This window comes from Hirundo rustica, chromosome 22 (assembly GCF_015227805.2).
Source record: "Hirundo rustica isolate bHirRus1 chromosome 22, bHirRus1.pri.v3, whole genome shotgun sequence".
Taxonomy (NCBI): domain Eukaryota; kingdom Metazoa; phylum Chordata; class Aves; order Passeriformes; family Hirundinidae; genus Hirundo; species Hirundo rustica.
The window spans coordinates 284,503-300,877 of record NC_053471.1 but is presented as its reverse complement, the minus strand read 5'-3'; the positions used below and the strand labels follow the sequence as shown (position 1 = coordinate 300,877).

The window sequence follows — 16,375 nt, the reverse complement described above, 5'->3', positions numbered from 1 at the left end:
GAACCCCAGCAGCGTTAACCCTGCGGTAACCACCTTCATGGTTTTAACCAGGAATTACTCATTGGGACGCAGAGTCTTCATGCTTTGTCCTTGTTTATCTGTGCATCCAGGAGATATTCCCAGTCGCCTGGATCCGGGGGATCTAGTCCAGTCTAGACAAGAAAGAAACAGCCATGGGGCCAGCCCCCAGCATCGCCCACTGTCCCCGTAAACCCTTCTTGACTTCTGACATCAAAAAGAAAGTGTTGGAGGATATTAGGGTTGAGGGGGAGGATGTTAGGGTTGAGGCAGCCACTGGCAGGGGAGGAGTCCGGCATATGGGGGGTTCACACGTTCTCCCCCTCAGTAACCACCGAAATGCCTCGGCCATGGGGTGAACCGAGTCCTAAAAATAGGAATCCACGGCGGGGGGCGGGACACCAACATTCCCCACCCCCTGCAGCATTTTTCCGCGGGAAGCTCCAATTTCAAAGCACCGGGAGAGGCGGGCGAGACCCCTGCAAGTTCCCCTCCCGCACCGCGGCCACAAGCGCAGCGAGTTTTCCAGTCATCATCATCGTCCTCAGGCTGGCTGGGGTTGGGGGTGGGGGTGATTGCGCGTGCCCCCCAAATTTCCCTCCGTTTCTGTTTCAATGTTATCCCGCCTTTTTTTTTTTGCCTGCTTTTCCCTATTTGCCCCGGGGCAGCTCCATCACGTGAGAGCGGGCCCGGCTGGACGCGGTAGCCGGGGCGCGCTGGTGTCGGTTGGTGCCGGCCACGCTTCCCCAGGCTCGACCTTTGCCTCACATCCCTTCCCCAAGCTGGGGGCTGGATTGGGGAGGGGGGGGTTGGTTTACAGGAGGCGGCGCTCGCTCGCTCTCGCTCCCCCCGGATTGTTTTTTTTCCCTGCGGTTCGGGAAGGTGGAGCCCGGGGCCACCCCCGCGGGCAGGTGCCGGATGGCGGCGGGGACCCTCGCCCCCTCCCCTTCCGACTCCGTGCAGGAATTGCCGTACGCCCCCCAAAACAGCCCCCCGGCTGGGGGGGTGCCCCCGGCCATCGACCTGGTGCTGGGGGCCACGGCCGGCTGCTTGGCCTGCTTCCTCACCAACCCGCTGGAGGTGGTGAAGACGCGGCTGCAGCTGCAGGGCGAGCTGCAGGCCCCGGGCACGTACCCCCGGCCCTACCGCGGGGTGCTGCGGGCGGCCGTGGCCGTGTGCCGGGCGGACGGGCTGCAGGGGCTGCAGAAGGGGCTGGCGGCCGGGCTGCTCTACCAGGGGCTCATGAACGGCGTCCGCTTCTACTGCTATTCCTGCGCCGAGGACGCCGGCTGGACCCGGTATCCCGGCGGGACTGTGGCCGCCGGGGCCGTTGCCGGGGCGGTGGGAGCCATCGTGGGTAGCCCCGCGTACCTGGTGAGTGCTTCTCTGCCTCAAAGGCCGTGGAGTGTGTGTGGGGGGGTGTTTTGGGGACCCCCTCGAAAAGGTTCGACATCTCGGCTGCATCCTATAAACACTGGCTTGGTGCATTCTCTCTTCCCCGGCTTCGTTTCACACACCCCCCCCCCCCAAAAAAAAATATGTGGCTGCGCTGTGCATGCTCTCCCCCTGCTTTTTCCCAAATCCCCCTCAGAAAACCAGCAGAGAACTCCCCCTTAAGGAAATGACCCCCAAAAGAAATTGCAGGGGTTTCCCCCCCCTCCCATTTTAGAAGGTCTCCCTGGTTTTTTTGAGGTTGCAGAGCTCCAGCAGTGGGTGATTGCAGGGTCCCTTTGACCTGGGTGAGAGGGGTAAAAGAAATGGGATTCAAAGTCAGGAGTTATTACTTGGCTACTCAGCTGTGTCCCCCACCTCTGTCGGAGGGGCTGAAACTTCCCCTCAAAATCTGCCGAGAAGAGGATGGGGGGACCACAGCCAGTCCCCACGGGGGCATTGGAGGCTTTTGTCACCTGGCATTGTCCCCCTCAAGGTCAAGACCCACCTCCAAGCCCAGACAGTGTCGGCCATGGCTGTGGGCCACCAGCACAACCACGAGGTGAGTGGGGACACGGTTGGGTTGTGGGGACACAGGGTTTGGTGGAACCTTGTCCGTGCATGCTCCGGGCCCCGGTGGGGACGATGCTATTTTGGTCAGCAGGAATTTAAAGCTGTTGTTTGGCCGTTTGGCCCCATAATGATGCTATAAATAACAGTGTGAGAACAGAGGGGGTGTGACAGGCACGTGGGGCTGTGATACCGAATCCGGAGAATCCAGACCCCCTGAGATCTCTCCAGTGCCAATAGCGGCTTTGTGTCACCAATGGCCAGCAGTGGTGGGAAATTTTGGCCAGGTGGGATGCACCGTTCCCATTTTTCCCCATTTTCTCCAACTTCCTCTCTTCCCCAGAGCATCTCCAGCGCTTTCAAGAGCATCTACCAGCAGCACGGGGTGGTGGGGCTGTGGCGGGGGGTGACGGGCGCCGTGCCCCGCGTGACCGTGGGCTCGGCTGTGCAGCTCGCCACCTTTGCCTCCGCCAAGGACTGGGTCTGCGAGCGCCAGGTGAGCGGGAAATGTGCCGGATCCGGCCGCCGCCGGCCCCCCGTGCTTCCTTTTATTGTTGGGAAGAGCTGATGCCGGCGCTTCCTGCAGTGGTTCAGGAAGGGCAGCTGGGCGGCGGTGCTGGCCGGGGGCATGGTGAGCAGCGTGGCTGTGGCTGTGGCAATGACACCTTTTGACGTGATCAGCACCCGTCTCTACAACCAGCCGGTGGACGCCGACGGCACAGTAAGGCCATTCTGGATACGGCACGGGGGACGCGCCGCTTTTCCCAGGATTGCATCTGGCAGGGGGTGCACAGCTGGCTCCTCTCTCCCCAGGGCAAGCTCTACCGAGGTTTTTTGGATTGTATCCTGCAAATCTCCAACAAAGAGGGGCTGCTGGGCTTGTACAAGGGCATCGGCGCCGTCTACTTCCGCCTCGGCCCCCACACCGTCCTCAGCCTCTTCTTTTGGGACAAGCTCAGGAGCATGGTTCAGCACTAGCAGCCCCCAGGGCTGTAGGACAGACTCCTGCCACCACCACCGATGTTAATAAAGAGGTTTTTCTATTTTTGGTGTTGTTTTGGGGTCTTTGGGGTGGTGCAGGTGGGGGTAGGACCTGAAATACTGCGATGCCTCAGGATGGAGAGGAGAATGGCAGTTGCTGGGGTGGGGGGAGATTAAAGGTGCTGGTGGTCCCTGAGCCCCTCCATGTGCATCACATCCCTGTTCTCCTAATTTTCACCTCCACGGGGCAGCTGGAGCTCATCTCCTCCAGCCGGGGCTCCAGCTGCCCTGGCTTGCCCCAGTAATGATTTACTAGCCGTGGGGGGGGTGCCACTCCCCGCCTCCACCCCGCGGACCTTGGAGCCAGGGCCTGGCTACACTGTGGCTTCTCTCCATCGAAAATGTTTTCCCTGGGGTCCTGGCTCCCAGCATTGCCCGGGCTGGCATGGGGCTGGGCACTGCTGGATGCACTCCTGCAAGGTGAGATCCCCGAGGGTGGCCTGGGGACAGCGTGGGGACAGCCCAGGGGACACCGGTGACCCGCTGCTGCCTTTCCCCACAGGGCTGGTGAGTGCCTGCGCGGTCTCGGTGCTCTGCAGCCTCCTGAAGGTTTATCTCTACATCCAGTGTGTGAAGTAAGCACCAGCCCTTCGTCCCCTCTGGGGAGAAGGTTGGTTTTGGGGATCTGATTTTGGGATCGCTGTGGGGCGGTGGCTCTTGGCACCCCTGGGTGCAGGGCAGGGGCTGCAGCCTCTGCTGCAAAGCTCAGAGGGGGATATCACTAAGGCTTGTCACCCCGTTTTGGGTGACATTCCCCCCCTGCTGTCCCCAGCAACCCGGAGAGGCAGGCGGAGAAGGAGGCGATTGCGGCGCGGCGGCCCTTGCTGGAGCCGCTGCACGTGCTGGTGCTGACCGGTGTCCTGGCCCTGGTGGGCTCCCGTGTGGCCGCGCTGGTGGTGCTGGAGTTCTCCCTGCGTGCCGTCTCCACCATCCTCTCTCTCAGCAAGGTGAGATGGCATGGGGGACACTGAGGACGGTGGGGTGTGGCGTGGTTGGAGCTGGGAAACTGGGAATTTGTTCAGCACCCACAGGGGATGGAGGGGCTGTGGTGTAGAGGGGGCCATGTGTCCCTTTGCACCTCAGCCAGCTGTCACCAGGTGGGCAAGAGGCCAGTGGCCCTTGGCTGGTCTCAGTGAGGACACAGGCCCGGGGCAGTGCCTGTCCCCTGTGCTGGCAGTTGGACACCTCCAGCTCTGGGACCTCCATGGTAAGGGGTGTAACTGAGGGGCTGGAGTGTGTCCAGAGATGGGAACGGAGCTGGGAAGGGGCTGGGGCACCAGGAGAGGCTGAGGGAGCTGGGAAAGGGGCTGAGCCTGGAGAAAAGGAGGCTCAGGGGGGCCCTTGTGGCTCTGCACGACTCCCTGACAGGAGGGGACAGCCGGGGGGGATTTGGGCTCTGCTCCCAGGGAACAGGGACAGGAGGAGAGGGAACAGCCTCAGGCTGGGCCAGGGGAGGTTTAGATTGGATATTGGGAAAAATCCTTCATGGGAACGGTGCACAGGCACAGGCACAGGCTGCCCAGGGCAGTGCTGGAGTCATCGTCCTGGGAAGGGTTCAACAAGTGTTTGGATGAGGCACTCGGGGACACGTTTAGAGGTGAACACGGCAGTGCTAGGGGAACAGTTGGGCTCGTTGATCTTGGAGATCTTCTCCAGCCTCACTGATTTCATGAACTCCCCCACTGCTTTGCAGGGTGCCCACAGCAGCCAGCTCTACCTGCTGTGCCAGTACTCGCTGGGCTGCGGCGTGTCCTGCGGCCTCAGCTTCCTGCTGGAGGGGGCTCCGCACCGCAGCTGGAACCTGGCGCTGGCGGCGGGGCTGGGGGGGCTGCTGGCGCTGCACGCCCAGCGCCTGGCCCGGCACGTCTGCACCCTGTACGGGCTGCACAGCCAGGCGCGCTACTGCGGCGTCTGCATCCTGCTGCTGGCCGCGGGGCACGGCATCCCGCGCCTGCTGCGCAACGCCCTGGCCCTCACCTTCGCCGTGGCTGACCTGGCCGCCGTGGAGCTCATCAACCGCGACTTCCTCTCCACGGGCGAGGCCATGCGCTTCTGGACCCCGCTGACCATCTGCTACACCCTGCTGGTCGTCTACATGCAGGGTGGGTGGGGGGCTGGCCCACTCCGGGGGCTTCTGAGGGGCACGTGGGGCTGTGTGGGGTATGCTGGGGCTGTAATGGGGGCTATGTGGGATAGACTCAGGCTGTATGGGGCCACTGGAGGCTACCTGGGGCTCTGTAGGGGCAGATGGGGGGTGTATGTGGAGTATATGGGGTGTCCTGGGGGTACATAGGGTGTTCTTAGGCTGTATTGGCGCTATATAGTACGTGCTGGGGGTGTACAGGGCCCATATGGAGCATCCTGGAGGTCTGTAAGGGGGAATACGGTACATTTGGGGTTGTATAGAGGTATATGGGGCGTCCTGGGGGGCCTGTAGGTCATGTAGGTATATACATCCCAGGTGTACATAGAGGGTACTGGGAGTGTATGGAGTGTACCTGGGATGCCCTGAGACTGTATAGGGGGTATATGGGATGTGCTGGAGGTGTATAGGGGCTGCATGGGCTATACGTGGAGCCACCCCATGCTTGGTGTCCCCGTTGTGGGGCTGCAGAGATCGAGCGTCTCCGCGGCTGCTCCCCAATGCCGTGTCCTCGCAGAGGAGTCCCGGCAGAGCTCAGGCAGGGGGTCGGTGTTCCGGACCGTGGTGGTGCGGATGGGCGGCCTCTTCATCCTCCTCCTCACCGTGGGCCAATGGACCGACATCCTGCACGTCTTCCTGTCACTGCTGGGGGAGCTCTGGTGCCTGCTCCACTCCGGGGTCCTGCTGGAGTCCTGCTGGAGGCAGGTGAGAGGGGGGACACCTCCCTGCCACGACGCGGGGGTGAGGGGCTGGCAGTAGCTCTGAGGCCACGGTGAGAGGCCTTTTGGCTTTTCTCTTTCCATCCCCCACAGGATTCTGCCCAGCAGCCTCGTGTGGATAGTTCGTCAGGATCCAGATCGGAGGAGACGACGTCCCGATGAGCTGCGAGGTGTAACCTGACAGTAGAAACTCAGGGTGGCTTCGCTGGGCACACCCAGGATCCCCCATCACAGATCCTGCATGGGGTCTAAGGAAAAAAGGGCTCCTGGAAGGCATCCAACGCCATCCCATGGGATGGAGGAGGATGGGAGGAAGACTCAAGTTTCTCCTGGTTTTGGGGGGCACCCTGTGAGTTTGCAGCGCTACTGGGGTTTATTCTCCGGTCCCAGTGGGACTGCGGGATGCCGATGGATGTCCCATCCTTGCTGGCTGCTGGGCCACAGTCAGGGGCCTCCAGGGGCTTACAAAGTTTCTCAGAAAATAAAGTTTTTTCAGCAAAATCCATGGGCAGAGCAAGTTGGAAATTGTACTGGAAAAGCACTTGGGGTGATGGCAGTGCAGCTTCTGAGGGAGGTGGGTAGAATTCCACCTTGGGAAGGGAAACTGAGGCACGGAGTGGGGTGACCCTCTGGCTGGGAAGTCTCCCTGTGAAGGAGGGGTGCAGTTTGAGGAGGTGGCGTTCAGGCTGCCTGGGCACAGACCCCCAATTCAGGGGGGGAGCAGGAGAGGGTCTGGGGGTGTTTGGGGCACTGGGGGCTCTAGAGGAGTTTATGGGGCATGGTGGGGCTCTGGGGCACATGGGTGGCCTGGAAGTGCATAAAAGACATACGGAGCCTTTTGGGGATGGAGCTGTATGGGGGGGGTAACTGGAGCTGTATTGGAGGATAGGGGTTATCCTGGGGGTATATGGAGATGTTATGGATGTATTGGGGTACACAGGCACCCCGGGGGTGTATGGGGGGGCTCACGGGGTACCGCCTGGGATTGGGCACCCTGACGGTGTGAGGGGCTTTCAGAGGAGTCCATGGGAAAAGCTGGAGGGGGTAATCCCAGAGCATTTAAGGGCACCCACGGGGGTCATGGGGTACCCTGAAGAGAGACGGGGCACCCATGCAGCACTTTGGGGCGCGTGGGGCAGTCGGAGGGGGAATGGGGCACCCTAAGGACATATGCCCCCCTCTTCCTCCGCCCGGGGCTGTGGGGCAGGCAGGGGGGAGGAGGAAGGGAGGTGGAAGAGGAGGAGGAGGAGGGAGGAAGGGGCGGTGATGCCGGGCGGCTCTGCCTTCCCGCTGCCCCCGCCGCGCCCGCGGAGCGCACGGAGGGACCCGCACCGGTTCCGCAGGTAGGGAACGGGTCAGGGTCACCCCCCGAGGGGCTGCACGGCCACCTCCGGGCAGGCGACACCCCCGGGCAGGGAACCTCGCCCTCAAGGTACGGCCCGCCCAGGTAGGGGACGGGGCCACCCTCAGGTAGGGACCACCCCAGGTGTGGGATTGGGACCCTCCCCCAAGGAGGGGACAGGGGACACCCCAATATGGGACACGGGACCCCACACGTAATGGGATAAGGACCGCAGTAATCTCATGACAAGAGGACCAAGAGCCATTCTTAAGGAAGAGACTGGGGACTCTCCCAGAGAGGGGATGGGGGGTTCCCAGCAGGGAGACACGGTGGGGCCACTGCCCCATAGGGGACAGCGCACTGCCAGGTAGGGGACAGGGAGCTGTGGGGCTGCACGGTGGGACACAGGGGATGCCGGACAGGCTGCAAGGCCACCCCTCAGGTGAGGGACAAGAGGACAGTGGGACCACTCGGGGTGGGGGAGAAGGGACACCAAGCCTTGTGTACCCCCGTCCCAACCTTTTTCCTTGGGCGTCCTCGGAGGACCCTCCGAGAGGTCCCTGGGGCAGGGGACAGAGTTGAGGTGCAGCTCTAGAAGCCTGTGTCCCATCCCAGTTTTGGGGATTGCGGGGATACCCCATAAGTGGCCCTAACCCCACCACTCCCACCTGAGCTCCCATCCCCGGAGATTTTAGGGAAACCAGGGGAGTTCCTTTCCAGTGTGGCCTCGGCCACCCCAAACCAGGATAGAGCTACATGGGGGGGACACAGACCCCCATTAATGCATCCCTCGAGCCTCAACCAGCCCGATGGCCCCCGGCTGGGGGGGATCTGGGGAGTGCCGCCACGGGGCCGCCGGGATCCTGTCAGCCCCGGCACAAAGAGGAATGCAATGAGCACATGGTTCCCATTAACCCCGCAGAAATATTTTTTTTCTTTTTTTAGGCTGGGTTTTCTGCAGCTCTGCTGGGGAGGAGGAAGAGCGGTGGCTCTGGCGGGTGAGGAGCTGGACGAAGGCCGGTAGCACCGGTAGCAGATGGGGAGGGAGGGAAAGAGGGAGCGAAGTGCTCGGGGTTCTTTCTCCTCTTTAATCCCTTCCCTGCTTGAGTCAGAGGCTGAAGTCACCGGCAGGAACATTGCGAAGCTTTTCCCCCACCTCGGGGAGTCTGTCTGCCTTTAAAAGGATGTGCTGATCCCCGCAAGTGGGATTTTGGGAAAGCAGACCTGCATGAGACCTGGAACTTACCACGCAGGTATTATTCACGCTGCCAATTCACCTCAGGGACGCTTCACCAACACAGCACCCTGACTAAAGCCTCAGGGTTCCCCTCTCCAAACCATTCCATTTGGGAAGGGGAAGCTTCGCCCCAGCTGTTTTTCCCCTTGGGAAGTTGGATAAACAGCCCTTTTCCTTCCTGTGTAGAGTTTCTTGGGGTCGGGCGCATCCTGCCTGTGCTGCTGGGTGCTGTTCAGGGGATGTGTCAATGTTGGGGACGTGGTGATTCACAGCACTGTGCCTCAGTTTTCCCATCTGGAAAAATAAAAGGGGGGATGTGCAGAGCTGGAAGTGATTGGGAATTGGAAGGGAATTGGGGGTAAGGAGGGAGGGAATGGGGATGTAGAAAGATTCCAAAAAAGGGGTTGCAAAAGCAAAATCCTATTGCAGCCCTGTTTTTGAAAAGGAAAGGTGGGTATTTCCTGCTGTGCACGGGGAGTTTAATCTCAGGTGGGTGGGAGCAATAAGGAAATACAGGGGATTCAAATGCTTATGCAAAGGTGGGATTTGGCCACAGAGGTGTAAAAATGGGACATATCAGCTGCTGCCTCACCCGGACTCTGTACCCTGTGTCCTCCCAGGCACGAGACCATTTACTGCTGTGACGTGTGACAGGGACACTCATTCCTTCTCCCTTTCCGGGAGGCAAATTGATGCCGAAGGGCAACACGGCTGCAGGAGCTGCCAGTGTGCCTGCAAGTTTTACTCCCTTTCTTTCTTATTTGCCCTAGAATCAACCTCCAATCCAGTCCTTCCACGGCTTCAGCAATGTTGCCAGGGAAAACGGAGAAGAGAATTGCTTCGTCTGTCTTCATCACCCTTGTGCCACCACGGAGGGACGTGGCCACCAAAGAGAAAACCCAATGGGAGCGACAGCCAGATGGTGCTGAGGTTCCCGGAACCCATCACCCCCAGATCCTGCTGTCATCGCCCACGTTGCCCAATGGAGGTGAGGGGTGTCCATGGGGGGCAGTGAGCAGCGTGGAAGGATGGCAGTGGGGCTGAGGAGGCTGTGGAGATGCTTTGCCAAAGGATGCATGTGCAGAAGGGGATGTGGGGCTGTTTTTTGGGGGAGTTATTTCCCAAATCCCTGCACCCATCCCAGCATGGATCTGGCTCCTGGGGATGGGCTGTTTGCTCTCCATTGCTGGGTGCTCATCGGTGCTGTTTGTTCCCTCTTGCCTCGATGGCGTTTGCTTTTGGGGCAGGACAACGAGCACTGCTGCAAAGCTGTTGGGGTGTTATTGTGACAGGGCGTTATTGTAGTTCAGTGTTACTGGATGTTATTGATCCCCTAAACCCCTCACGTCTATCTGTTCCTGCAGAAACCTCCCCAGTGGCCCCTGTACCTTCATCCTTACCAGTCCTCTCCCTCTCTGAAGTGCCCCAGCCCTTGTCCACAGAGGTGCTGGGTCTGGCACTGCAGCAACTGGACCTTGCAGCACCGGCCACCCTCCCGGTGAGGATAACGGAGTACAGTCCCCCCAGTGCCTCAGTTTCCCCACCTGCAGGGGTATGACTAACATGGCTTTGCCCTTCCCCCTTGCCAGGCCCCTTCCACCTTCCCTGCTGAACTGAAGCCGCCCACCTTTTGCCAGGAGCAAGCAGGCAAGCAGCAGTGGCAGGATGCGAATGGGTACCCAGAGAGGGACAGCTCCAGAGGTAAGGGGAGATCCAGCTGTGGACGGGCTCATCCCCACTTAGGGAAACTGAGGCACACAGCTCCCAGCCACTCTCCCTGCTTCTTGCAGACATCTGTGCCTTCTGCCACAAAGCGCTGGGGCCCCAGGAGCTGACGGTGGAGGCGATGCGGAAGCAGTACCACCCTGACTGCTTCACCTGCCGCACCTGCCACCGACTCCTGGCTGGGCAGCGCTACTTCCAGAAAGATGGGTGCCCCATGTGTGACACCTGCTTCCAGGTACCCATCCTCCTTCAGGGAAAACCGGCACCCTCAGAACATCCCTTGGGGTGTGGGCTGGTGTCTCATGGCATGTGTTCCCTAAATTCCAGGCCACACTGGAGAAATGTGCCAAGTGCCAGAGGCTGATCACGGAGCACATTGTCCGTGCCCTGGGCAAGGGCTACCACCCCAGCTGCTTCTCCTGCGCTGCCTGCAACCAGGCCATTGGCACCGAGCGCTTTGCTGTGGACGGGCAGGGTGATGTGTACTGCGTGCCCGACTTCTACAGGTTGGCAATGGGGGAGTGTCTCCCACACTGGAAGTTGGGTTCAGCTCGTCCCCGTCACCCCGCAGAGCTCACGCCACTCTCGTTTGCTCCCATCAGGAAATACGCTGCGGTCTGCAGTGCCTGTGAGTGTCCCATTGTCCCCCATGAGGACAAGGACACCTACAAGATCGAGTGCCTGGGACGCAGCTTCCATGAGAGCTGCTACTGCTGCGAGGTACGGCCCCGGGGGCTGGGGACCCCAAAGTCAAGGGGGTGGCACTGAGCCTTAGCTGAGTATGGACGTACGGATGGCAGCACCCACAGCTGTTTTTCAGCCAGTTTATCTTACAAGTAATGGGGTGAGAGAAAATAAATTGGGCGGTGGTGATGATGATGATGTGTTTGGAGAACTTCAGTTTTGCACGCTTTTGACGTAGTTTGCTACATTTTTGGAGTGCTGGTGGGTTTTCCGGGGAAAATAGGATGTAACACAACAAATGGACCCCTAAAAGGTGCCTTCCTTTTCCCCTCTTGCCCCCAGAGCTGCAGGGTGCCCCTGTCACTGGAGATGACAGAGAATGGGTGCTACCCCCTGGATGACCACCTCCTCTGCAAGTCCTGCCACATCCGCTGGCGCAACGAGTCATCCTCCTGAGACCCTGCGGCTCATCAACCTCTTCCAGTGCCAGGCACCAAAAAGGGGGTGCCCCCAGTGGGATGTGCCACATGGCTGACCCTGGGTGCCTGCTGTGGCCTCAAATTACTGCAGAACTGGGTTTTCATCACCAAAGCATCCCCAGGACCCTGACCCAGTAGGCTGGTGGGGTGGAGAATTGTTGATATGTCCCAGCACAGCTCTGCGCTCGTGATGAATATAAAATGCCCTGACACAACAGCAACGAGGAGTGGAGGTTTTGTTCCTTATTTCTTTTTTTAAACTCCTTTTTCAAGGCCAGTTTGGTTTTCTTGGGTGGTGCTTCTTTCTTTTCGAGCTTCCTTGGGGTTTCACTGAAATGTTTCTCTCTGTGGAGAGCAGGCAATGATTTAGTTATTCGCAGTTAAATAAAACCCCGAGTTTAAAAACTCTCATTCCTTTCATCCACCCTGCATTCCAAAGCTATCAAATCCAAGTTTAAAAATAAGGAGGAAAAGACGGTTTTGGATTTTCTAGGCGTGGCAAGAGGGTCACTCAGATCCCTAACAGTTGAATTTAGGGTATAGCAATGTGGCAGATGCTGCTGTCACCCGGGGGAGAGCTGAGTCTTGTTTTTTAGGGTGAATATGGGATCTGGCGATGTGTCGTGATCTTGATAAAAGGGGTTTTGGTGTGGTTTGGAGGGTTTTTTTTGCTGACTATCCATCCCGGAGCCGGCAGAGGGCAGCCGGAGCACAAATTCTTCCATCAGGCAGCAAAACTCCAGCTAAAAGCGCCCCGCAGGGCAGGGACGCCGGGAAAGATAGACAGCCCGCTTTCTGCACGTTATCCAAGATTGTACCGCTCTGCCAGTGGAAGCTTTTTGATCTTCTCTCAGTCCAGCCCTCAAACAGCAGAAATTAGACCATTTTTCTGCATGCCCAACATCTGCGCAACCGATGTTGCCTGTGCTTAGTGGTTTTGTTTGCGAGGGCGTTGCAAGCCAGGCGGAGAAACTTTCTTTTTAACCGAAAGTGTTTAAAAAGCCACAAATCAAGAGCAGAAAATAGCAAGGGCTTGTGAGATGATGTTTAATGCTTTCCTGATGGAAAATGGGAGCTGTAAACAAAGAAGACAACTGCCAGACCAGCAGCCCCTGGATCACGGTATAACATTGCCAGCATGTGCTGTGTTTATGAGTGAAGGGGTTAATGATGGGCAATTAATCACATCAATAACTATTTCCTGATGACTCTTCCCCGTCTACAAAGCTGATTACTCAGTGTTCATTACTGAGCATCTCCAGGCCATCAATCAGGTCACAACTTGCTTCAAACATATTTATAAATAATTTGTAGTCTGTCCTGGTCATGTAAATTGGTGGCTTTGGGTCCGGTTGGGTGGGAACTCCTTGTCCCATGCCGAGGAATTCCCGTGCTCCAAGTCAGCTCTCTGTTTCCAAAGCTTCTTGCACTATGAGGAAAATCTGGCATAAAAATGATGCTAAAAAAGTAAAAGGATGTGGCAGTGGCCAGAGGGAGCAGGAAAAAGAAGGCTCAGAGGGCAAAGGGCTGCTTGCTTTTCATAATATGGATATATTTCCGCTCAAGGTTTTTGGGGAGGACGGAAGTGCAACGTGAGCAGTATTTTGGATGTGTTATTGCAAGCTGCACTCCCCTTCTGCAGAAGACTGGTGGGAAGGAGTGGAGTATTTCCCCCTTGGAGCCTTCTAGTATGAGCTGTTGGCACTGGGACTGCGGAATTTTTGGCCGGAGATAGGCAGGGAAATGCTTTTATTTACAGACAGCCTTGGAGAAGGTCCTGGAAAGCAAGGAGAAAGGAAAGTCACCGCTGGAGAGTTTGGCAGCATGGTGAAGGGATGTGGTGTGGTCAGATTTGGCGTGATTTTTCAGGAGAGGAGGGTGACATGGGACAGGGATACAGGGACACAGATAAGAGGACAAAAAGGCTGATTTAAGCTGTCTTCTTCCCGGATAAAGGGAGAAGCACTATGAGCCGAGGCGTGGGGAGCATTGCTTTGCCTGAAAAGCACAGCCCCATGTTTTCCCTTGGGAGGAGCTCGAGGAATTTTGAGCCACACGCAGGAGATCCTGCAGGGGTGAGGCTGCAGGAGCTGGATCCTGTCCCACTGCCGAGCAAATGCAGATCGGCTGCAATGGCTCTGCCTGTCCTTGGGCTCCTCACCCTGTCACGAGCACTTCTGCAAGCACCCAGGTCTGCAAAAATAAACCAACCACACATCCTGCCTTGAAAAATAACATTCTGGGGGGCTGGGCTCCAAAGCCTTGTGGAGCCCCGCCGGGACCACCCAGGTGTAAAACCCGCTCGAAGTCCCTCCTCTTGTCCCTGTGGCAGTGCCAAAGGGCAGAGAGGATTGCAGCGCTCCGAATGGCTCCAGCCCTTCCCTTGGCTGCTGCAATAATCCCATCAGCTCTTGCAATCCCTCTTGGCAGGCCGAGGAGAGCGGGAAGGACCTGGCTGCCTTCCAAGGAGCAGCAAATGCAAATATTTCCTCACTTCAGGCTGGGTGTGGCCCACATCTAAAATTTCCTCGGGCTTTCCCAGCGAAGGCATCCGATCTCTCACTCTGTTGCGAGGCCAACTTGCTCCCAGGAATACAACGGTGCGTCCCATAAAAAAGCCTAAAGGTTATTTTTTTTTTACAACTCAAAGGACTGCCTGATTTTTTAAAAAGAGATTTTAAATTGAAGAAGGAGCTGCCAGGCACAGCTGTAGTGGTTTTAAATCAGTGGTTAAAGTGTTGCTTCATGAAAAAAAAAAAAAACCAATACCTTTTTGCAAGTTCCTTTGGAAAATGGAAGATTTGTAGTGTGGGATGGGGGATAGTGTAGGAAAGTGGGATGATAAAGGGACTGGAAAAGGTGCTGAGACCAAGGTTGGGTGCTGGTGATGGTTGTTCTCAAATAAGATAGAAAGAGCTGCAGGAAAAGTGGGGTTTTCCTTTGGATCCCAGGTTAATGGCAGTCACATCCCAGCCAGCTCCCTGCAGTGTTGTTCTTCCCCACAGAGCAATCAGACCTATTTTCTGCAGTTTCCTTTGACACAGCCTAAAAAAATTTATTTCTTAAATGAAAAGCAGTCTTATCCTGCTGATTCTGGGGGAGACAAAAACCACTAGGGATTATACCAGGAGCAGCCCAAGCCTGGATTTCTCCAGCTCATGCAGCACAGGTGGGATATATATTAAAAAAAAAAAAAAAAAAAAAAAAAAAAAAAAAAAAAAAAAAAAAGGCAAAAAAGCTGTATGCTAATATTCTCTTTTCCCCCCAGTTTTCCTGGCAAAACTTGAACCACCCACTGCCACAATGTAGCTTTAAAACACATTGATTTTGACTGCATGAGGGGAAAGTGATGAGGTGAGTGCGCAAGCGTGTTACCAGGCTGCGAGTGCTATACTGGCTTCTTTATAAAATAAAGGATAAAAAGCCCAACCCACCCTATTTCTGAAAACAGATGCACAGCACACACCTGCGAGCAGGGTTTTGCTATTTCATATCCCAGATTTCCTCCATCGTATCAGTGATTACAGCATCCTGCAGCCCTATTTCCTGAAAATTATCAATTTTCACCCAGATTCGGCTTCAAGTGGTTTAAGTTACATCTTTATTTTGCTGGAATGTCCAGTAAAGCAGTGTGAGTGAGGCGTTTTATTGAAATAAAAACATGGATATTTTTCAAAGAGGTTATTCCCTTCTTCAAGGTGGATTATTGACCTCAGGGATTTATAACTGGGGGAAAAAAACATGGAGAAGGATGGGGAATAAATATATATAATAATATATCCCTTAATTCTCCATGAGACTAAACTTTTCCTCACAGCCAAGCTGGGGAATATGCTTTAATCTCATTAATGGATTGCTTCGTCTGGGTGAGGTTTGTTTGGGTTTTTCGGTTTGGGGTGTTTTTGTTGTTGTTTTTTCTGAAGGGATCGGGCTCTAGACGGGGAGATAAGGATAAAGTGTTTCGTGAGGAAAAAAAGAGAAATTCCTGGGGCGGGGGGGGAGGAAAAGAAGGTTTCGGGCTGACAAAAGGCGGCGCCTGCCGGGGCTGCCCCTCACGGCCCCTCAGGCGCTGCTCCCCCGCGCTCGCTTCACAAAATGGCCGCCCGGCGGGGCCGCGGGAGCGGCACTGAGGCGACAAAATGGCGGCGGCGGAGAGCGGGGGGAAGGACTGGCGAGGAGCGGCTGAGGGGTCGGAGCGGCTTGGGCACGGCGGAGGGGCTCGGATCCTATATGAATCCACTCCGGGCGGGCGGTGGAAGCGCTGCGGGTGGAATCTGACCTTCTTCTTATTTCCCCCTCCCTCCTGCCCTTTTCTCCTCACCGCCTTTGCAAAAGGATGTGAAAATGGCCAGAAATCCGCGTTTTCATTCAGCCGTAGCGGAGCTTCCGGTCATCTTCCCTCACCTCAGCTCCCCCCCCCCCCCCGTTCCCCCAGTGTTACCCCTAAAATATTTTTTTTTCCCCCTCACAGCTGAGGGGTTTTGGCTGAGAATTGCGCTTCGCACATGCCCCCCAGCCTTCCCTTCATCATCACCACACGCACCCCCAAGGTGGGTAGTTTTATGCCTTATTCTTTGCTTTTCCAGTGCCTTTCTCCTTCGCGGGGATTGGAGCTGCCATCTCCCGGTCTCCTCGCGGCATGGAAAATCCCCAAAAGCTCTTACAGGGGAAAAAAAAAAAAAAAGAAACAAACCACACACACAAACAAACCACCCCACCCCCCCAAAAAACCAGACAAACAACAACAAAAACCCAAACAAACAAACAAAAAGTCCCAAACGCCCGAGGATTGATTTATCATTGGAGCCGCAATAGTACGGGAAGAAGCCATCGCTGCTCACCTGCTCCCCATGACAGCTTGCCCACCATTCGCTTAATTAAAATCATATATTGGTGCGATCAGACGTGGTAATACCATTAAAAAAAACCCCAAATCCCGTAACATCCACACGTTCGTTGTTGGAGACTGTAGCCAAGGTACCACGC

The 16,375-nt window shown here is 56.7% G+C and overlaps 3 protein-coding genes across 6 annotated transcripts; all 3 read left to right on the top strand.

Annotated features, from left to right (window-relative positions):
• Nucleotides 1–483: 483 nt before the first annotated feature.
• Nucleotides 484–3,064, top strand: SLC25A34 (solute carrier family 25 member 34). The gene is made up of 5 exons (XM_040084781.2): nucleotides 484–1,392; nucleotides 1,946–2,011; nucleotides 2,363–2,515; nucleotides 2,606–2,740; nucleotides 2,833–3,064. The coding sequence occupies exons 1-5, from the start codon at nucleotides 937–939 to the stop codon at nucleotides 2,995–2,997; spliced, it is 975 nt and encodes a 324-aa protein (XP_039940715.1). The 5' UTR covers nucleotides 484–936; the 3' UTR covers nucleotides 2,998–3,064.
• Nucleotides 2,921–6,416, top strand: TMEM82 (transmembrane protein 82). 3 transcript variants are annotated; one of them, XM_040084780.2, is made up of 6 exons: nucleotides 2,921–3,053; nucleotides 3,563–3,670; nucleotides 3,833–4,007; nucleotides 4,754–5,162; nucleotides 5,721–5,908; nucleotides 6,016–6,416. In XM_040084780.2, the coding sequence occupies exons 1-6, from the start codon at nucleotides 3,040–3,042 to the stop codon at nucleotides 6,082–6,084; spliced, it is 963 nt and encodes a 320-aa protein (XP_039940714.1). In that variant the 5' UTR covers nucleotides 2,921–3,039; the 3' UTR covers nucleotides 6,085–6,416. The 3 variants fall into 3 exon arrangements, with proteins under 3 accessions (XP_039940714.1, XP_039940712.1, XP_039940713.1); XM_040084778.2 differs by lacking the exon at nucleotides 2,921–3,053 and adding an exon at nucleotides 3,216–3,480 and having other exon boundaries at nucleotides 3,563–3,635; XM_040084779.2 differs by lacking the exon at nucleotides 2,921–3,053 and adding an exon at nucleotides 3,216–3,480.
• Nucleotides 6,417–7,216: 800 nt separating this feature from the next.
• FBLIM1 (filamin binding LIM protein 1) lies at nucleotides 7,217–11,684 on the top strand. Of its 2 annotated transcripts, XM_040084580.2 has the most exons (9): nucleotides 7,217–7,265; nucleotides 8,210–8,262; nucleotides 9,272–9,489; nucleotides 9,866–9,999; nucleotides 10,091–10,202; nucleotides 10,292–10,461; nucleotides 10,554–10,732; nucleotides 10,829–10,946; nucleotides 11,253–11,684. In XM_040084580.2, the coding sequence occupies exons 3-9, from the start codon at nucleotides 9,309–9,311 to the stop codon at nucleotides 11,364–11,366; spliced, it is 1,008 nt and encodes a 335-aa protein (XP_039940514.1). In that variant the 5' UTR covers nucleotides 7,217–7,265; nucleotides 8,210–8,262; nucleotides 9,272–9,308; the 3' UTR covers nucleotides 11,367–11,684. The 2 variants fall into 2 exon arrangements, with proteins under 2 accessions (XP_039940514.1, XP_039940513.1); XM_040084579.2 differs by lacking the exons at nucleotides 7,217–7,265; nucleotides 8,210–8,262 and adding an exon at nucleotides 8,275–8,517.
• The last annotated feature ends 4,691 nt before the right edge of the window (nucleotides 11,685–16,375 follow it).

What these genes read in the sequence shown, in the direction of transcription:
- FBLIM1 (XM_040084580.2), top strand. Translation starts at nt 9,309, where the DNA reads ATGTTGCCAGGGAAAACGGAGAAGAGAATTGCTTCGTCTGTCTTCATC. An exon ending in CAGCACCGGCCACCCTCCCG is followed by an intron (nt 10,000 to 10,090) that starts GTGAGGATAACG and finishes CCCCCTTGCCAG; the next exon opens with GCCCCTTCCACCTTCCCTGC. An exon ending in TGTGTGACACCTGCTTCCAG is followed by an intron (nt 10,462 to 10,553) that starts GTACCCATCCTC and finishes CCTAAATTCCAG; the next exon opens with GCCACACTGGAGAAATGTGC.
- TMEM82 (XM_040084778.2), top strand. Translation starts at nt 3,402, where the DNA reads ATGTTTTCCCTGGGGTCCTGGCTCCCAGCATTGCCCGGGCTGGCATGG. An exon ending in GCTGGTCGTCTACATGCAGG is followed by an intron (nt 5,163 to 5,720) that starts GTGGGTGGGGGG and finishes GTGTCCTCGCAG; the next exon opens with AGGAGTCCCGGCAGAGCTCA. An exon ending in TGGAGTCCTGCTGGAGGCAG is followed by an intron (nt 5,909 to 6,015) that starts GTGAGAGGGGGG and finishes CATCCCCCACAG; the next exon opens with GATTCTGCCCAGCAGCCTCG.
- SLC25A34 (XM_040084781.2), top strand. Translation starts at nt 937, where the DNA reads ATGGCGGCGGGGACCCTCGCCCCCTCCCCTTCCGACTCCGTGCAGGAA. An exon ending in TGGGTAGCCCCGCGTACCTG is followed by an intron (nt 1,393 to 1,945) that starts GTGAGTGCTTCT and finishes GTCCCCCTCAAG; the next exon opens with GTCAAGACCCACCTCCAAGC. An exon ending in GCCACCAGCACAACCACGAG is followed by an intron (nt 2,012 to 2,362) that starts GTGAGTGGGGAC and finishes TCTCTTCCCCAG; the next exon opens with AGCATCTCCAGCGCTTTCAA.